This window comes from Anneissia japonica, unplaced genomic scaffold, assembly GCF_011630105.1.
Source record: "Anneissia japonica isolate Jap-2015-1 unplaced genomic scaffold, ASM1163010v1 scaffold1401_len17816_cov114, whole genome shotgun sequence".
NCBI classification, from domain to species: domain Eukaryota; kingdom Metazoa; phylum Echinodermata; class Crinoidea; order Comatulida; family Comatulidae; genus Anneissia; species Anneissia japonica.
Window position 1 is genome coordinate 1,981 of NW_022685107.1, and position 5,426 is coordinate 7,406.

At 35.5% G+C, this 5,426-nt stretch overlaps 2 protein-coding genes across 2 annotated transcripts in view; one reads left to right on the forward strand and one right to left on the reverse strand.

The window, feature by feature from the left end:
* Window positions 1-330: 330 nt before the first annotated feature.
* LOC117108324 (5'-nucleotidase domain-containing protein 1-like) lies at window positions 331-3,539 on the reverse strand (the record flags this gene model as incomplete). The annotated part of the gene is made up of 3 exons (XM_033250304.1): window positions 3,409-3,539; window positions 1,147-1,238; window positions 331-512 (listed from the first exon to the last, which is right to left on the reverse strand). Coding segments are annotated over exons 1-3 (388 nt in total), but the record flags the coding sequence as incomplete, so codon positions are not given.
* A 206-nt stretch (window positions 3,540-3,745) lies between these two features.
* The window catches only part of LOC117108313 (peptidyl-prolyl cis-trans isomerase-like 4), a gene marked incomplete at its 3' end in the record, with an annotated part of 7,893 nt that continues 6,212 nt past the window's right edge, over window positions 3,746-5,426 (forward strand). Inside the window, 1 exon segment of the mRNA XM_033250293.1 lies at window positions 3,746-4,090. Within this exon segment, the coding sequence (XP_033106184.1) occupies window positions 4,021-4,090 (70 nt within the window).

The following is a 5,426-nucleotide window of genomic DNA, read 5'->3' on the forward strand; positions in this document are numbered from 1 at the left end:
AATGGCTTCTTCCTACTTGAATCGAGTCCTGCGAAATCCCTACATAATTATTGTTAAGTGCCCTAAAAAAATGTTGTTAGAGGTAATATGAAAATTTAATATATATTTGTCTCAATAAACATCTTTTAATCCTAAGTAAATTGTTAACAATGTGGAAAAGCATGAATCCTCCACCTATAAAAGTAATAGTCTCATTACCATACACTTACAGTAGTATTTTGATCAGTTCAGTGTATTAAAAGGTCTCATCATTTCTTTGCTCTTCAAACCCTATCCTGAAATGGTTCCTATTGTAACTTTGGAATAATTGTAATACTGGATTTCACTTACCATTTTGCTTCAAGGTGGCTTTAAAGTTGTTAAACGGCGCCCAGTGACGCTCTTTCCCGTATATCTCCTCAATCTCGTCATCGCTGAGTGGTGTCGTACCATGGCTTGCACGTAGGATGTACCCATCTTCTGAGAACTTGAAAAAATTGCCTTTTTCAACATCACATACCAGACCTTTTGTTCTGTTGAAGAAAGAAAAATATACCCCTTTAAATTATAATACATTAATATTAGAAATGCACTTCAGTATCTACCTACCAGCAGCTAGAAAATAAATGAGAAAATCTACATTTTAATCAAATATTAAGTAGTAGTTCATAACTAGAGAAATTATGTAATTAAATTAGTTAATCTATTATTATTAATAAAGCTTTGAATTTTGTAATGGCAATGTCGTCTTTGTTCAATTTGCAGCCTAAAAAATATTTTTACAAAAACAGACACATTGGTTAAAAACTCTCTTCATCAATTTTCCAAGAACGTTAGGATACTTTTGTTATCGTGGACTGCCAAACCTTTTTCTCCTAGTTCTATCATATACCGTATGCTGGGGCATAAAGTGCGCCACCAAAAAAAAAAAATCATTCCCATCTATTTTCAGATCATTACTTCTGGGTTCTACTCAGAACCTAAAGGGTGAGTGTTAGTGTACTGGCGATGACAGCTAGTGAGTTTATGTGCAATACAAGAGTGGTGTGTTTGGACAGAGTTGGACATGATCTCACGCCCTTGGCAGCAAAAACTCATAAAAATAGTTGTTTTTCTTTGCTTTTTGTTCAGTCAAAAATTACATATGAAATTAAAATTGATGCTTACACAAAATCTTTATCTTCTTCCAAAGGCCGTGCAATATCTTCATCATAGCCGAGATCCTCAACCAAATGCTTCACCAAACACTTGTAAATCAGCTGAAATCAAGCCATAATACTCCTTTACTATTGAGAATACAGACTTTGCAACATATATAAAAAAAAAAAAAAGCAAAAATAGTTAATAACTAGAGCAATCACTCCATATAGAGAGTGCATATCTCCACCCTGTGCCTGAATAACGAACAATATGCAGGTCGTGTATAATGGGTTATGATCCATTCCATTAGTTTTTGCATAACCTTGCTGATAGACAGGCAGACAGCCGTGAATATGTAGTCTCTTTTGCCGGAGGCAATACAAAATAATGTCAATAATCTAATACTGCCAAATGACATCAGTCTACTTTGTAGATACTATTTTTAACATTTCCTTAAATACAATAAGAGATAATCACGAGCTCAGCAGAAGTGGGTAATTTTTTCATGAGTGTGGAATTATGCTGAGGACAGGGGGTTGGGGTAAATGATGGCTCCAGATATATGCTGACAGGGGTTCAACTAGTCTGACAGGTGGTACCAAGGGGCTGAATATATAGGTCTTCCCCAAATTAACGAACACTTTTAGGGCTGGGGTTTTCGTGACCTTTATCAGAGGTTTGGACTATTGAAAAAAAAAAAAATAATCAATGTAAAAATGAAGGCAGAAATGCAGCAATTATAATGCTAAAATAATATATTTATTTTTCTTTTTCATCACTTTATTCAAATTCAACATAGAGAACATACATATTAAAAAACGAAAAAAAAAAAACATTGCACGATATTAAAGGGACAGAGAAGCCCTAGACTCGTCCATATAACAGGATATGTCTGGGAGACAAAGAGAGACATTCGCAAAGAACAGGGTTACAGGATGGACAGAAAATGTATAAAAATATATGATTGGCAGTTACTCAAAATTAAAACCAAAAAATACAGAATTCAAAAATTTAAAAAATTGATTAAGAAAAATAGAGCGGAATTTTTTTTTTTAATTATTCATATATATATTTATAGATTTGTATAATATATCGACAATAAAAATAAACACATCGTGTCTCGCAATCCGTCACAAAGTCACATGAAGTCTACCGCTGATATTAGTACCCCAGCTCGGCACGTTTTCATGAGCTACACTGCGTAGCCTAACCACATTCTACCACAACACGGCTCATCGTCTGTAGGGAATAGGTTTCAGAGTATTCTCCGGGAATTTAACGATGTTAATATCATGATTAGGCCCTATAAAAAATATTATTAGTTTATCACCCTATCTGGGCAGGAAAAGTGATTAGGGAGGGAGGCTTCTTCTTTTTTTTTTTTTTTTTTTTAAATCCTCTTCTTTTTTTTTTTTTTTTTGCTAAAGCCAAATATCACCCTTGTGTTGGTTGCTGGCGCATTGATATTCAAAGTAAAACATGATTTAGACAATGCAAACAATATCAACTAACTATTTAATAAAATAAATGAAAAAATTAATAAACAAAATTTTTTTTTTTATTTTTTCCTAACAAATTTTTTTTTTTCCAGTACCATAGAAGACGGGATGATAAACTAATAATTTTTTTTATTGGGCCTAATATTTTTTATTTATAAAAGTTAAAATGCGGGACAATTTGGGGGTTGGACACGACTCCCAAAAGCGGGACAATCCCGCCGAAAGCGGGACAGTTGGAACCTATGCCAATCAATATGTCAGATTTGTGTAAAATCGTCAGAACAATATCAACTGCAATTTGTTTGATATTTTAAAACGACCTCATTATTACGTCAGGCGACAGGGGTTCGAAGCATCTTTGTTTTGATGGGACAAGATACCTACTGAAAACTCTCTGGCGCCGCCTTGCCAGGTTGGGAATTACAGTATCTGAGGCGGTGGGCACGAAAAAAAGGGTTGAATGTTTTGTCCAGCCCCCCAGGGCAGGGAGTTGTTCGGTTATTTTTGCATTGCTCTGCTGCAGGCCAGTTCATAATTTCATTGCATTGCAGAAAAAGTTCCCTAATGCGCACTGTAGACTTAGCTATATATAATTAAGGAACGTCCTAATGCCTAGCAACGCTGTAATATACACATCCGCCGACCAGGCAGCAGGCAGGGAGATCCCATCCACGGACCACGGCACGCACGGACCACTGCACACACAACAGTCGGTGGTGCACACGGTCGGCGGTGTCCTCCCCTTGTGTTGATGCACAGATTCACTCAACATGCTATTTGAAAAACGTACGGGAAAAAGTATGTCTAGCTTATACTTGCAAATTGTATGGTCAAGATCGAAGCCAATAACATCAAAATCACTGAAGCTACAGGTCGAATCCAAATCCTCACTGGTGGCTGACATCTTGAATTTCTTCTAACCTTTTCAATCAAAAGAATTTTAAAACTGATAAATAAATAAATAAAATAATTCTGAGCATTGAAATAAAGTTTAAAAAAATAAATAACATTTAAAATATTTCTTAGCGAATATTAACTGGAAAAAATAATAATACTGGATTACGATATACAAATTACGAAAAAAAAAAACCCGTTGTACCACATTGAGCAGAAGTCGCACCAATTATAAAAATTGAGTACTTTATTCGTACAAGATTTAGTAAATTTTGAAGTTTATTTTGAAGTTGATTATAGCAGTTTATATTTAATATTAAAATATTATATATATTGAAATTACATAGCATTTGAATAAATTATTATACCACCTTGTGTTTCTTCAATTAAATACCAAACTTTCATTAATTCAATCGAGCGTACACTCATCAACCGCTCGACATGCCTAACGGCTTCCGTTTGTAGTAGTCGGATAACACAGAGAAAGTTTTAACTACGACGAAAAGTGATGGCAGTTCTCCTAGAAACAACGCTTGGTGACATAGTAGTGGATCTTTATCCCAAAGAGAGACCCAGATGTAAAATATACTTGTCTATTTATTTGAAAATTAATTTTTGATGTTTTTGTTGTTAGCCGTGTTTGTGTGTTAGTCCTAGCCTTTGTTTGTGTAGTTTCAGGCCGCTAGACTACAGCAGGTAAGGTAGGTCCAAAAGCCTGAGAGACTAGCCTAGCCTGGGCCTAGGCCTAGTTCTAGCTTGTTTGTCCTAACCTATCAGAGGCAACTTGTATGTAACCTGGCCAACTACAGTAGACTGTAGGCTGGCCCATCATGGCATCAGTTATATGTTCTACTTGTACTTCCTTCTTCGTTAATTGAGTTCAAACGTCTGGATAAGTTGCCAAAATATTATCAAGTAAAATAATTTATTGGTGATCCGCTAACGTTAGCGGATCACCTATTGTTATTGTACGAGATCTTCTTTTTTTTTTTATTCTACCTTTCCTTCCATTTTTGTTCGCACGATATCTCAAAAAATGCCACGAGTTGACGCACAATCGTTATCAACGAACATTTGGCTTGGTCTGGAATAGTCATGGTAAGCTTTTCACCGCGCTCAGTCATGCGTGACGTCAACTACGCGCAATTTTGCGTTATTACATTATCGATCATATCAGCCTAACCAATTGCCATTTCGAAATATCAGCCTAACCAATTGCAATTTCGAAATCGTATTAAGTGAGCAATAACTTTGGGTTAATGTTGAATGTACTGTACCCTAATTTTACGCGTGCGCTTATTAACGCGCGAGCACGCATGCGTCAAAATTTCAAAATGCTCAAAATCATTTTTTGACTAAATTAGAGCACGTTGTAGGACATTTTGAGCATTTCAAATTTTTTTGAAATTTTCCACTACGCGTGCGCATTTTTATGCGCAGCACGTACGGAAGCTAGAATTTTTACGTGCGTAGCACGTACAAAAGCTAGAAATTACGTTATTTTACATATTTTGGGTTCCTGACATTGTTTTCACAAATTTGCATTCTTTTCACTCATCTTTTGGCAAATAGCAATGCCGTACGTGCGCATCAAACATAGGTAGCTTTGCGTGTATTTTGCCGCTATGCAGTGAAATTATGTTAAAATCAGACCTATTTTTAATCAGTTATAGCTCCTTAGGTTGAAAGGTGACCCCCAATTTTTATTACATATTCTAAAAGCACATAAGTTTTAAATATGATTTTATAGATCATAATGGCTGATTGGACATTGTGACGTCATCATATTGGCATCTAATTCAAAGAAAGTGAATAAAAGCTATGACGTCATTTTTGAAAATACGTATTTGAGCGTATCTCGCTTATCCTTGGTCGATCGTCTTCCAACTTTGAGTATGTTATAGCTGAGACAAT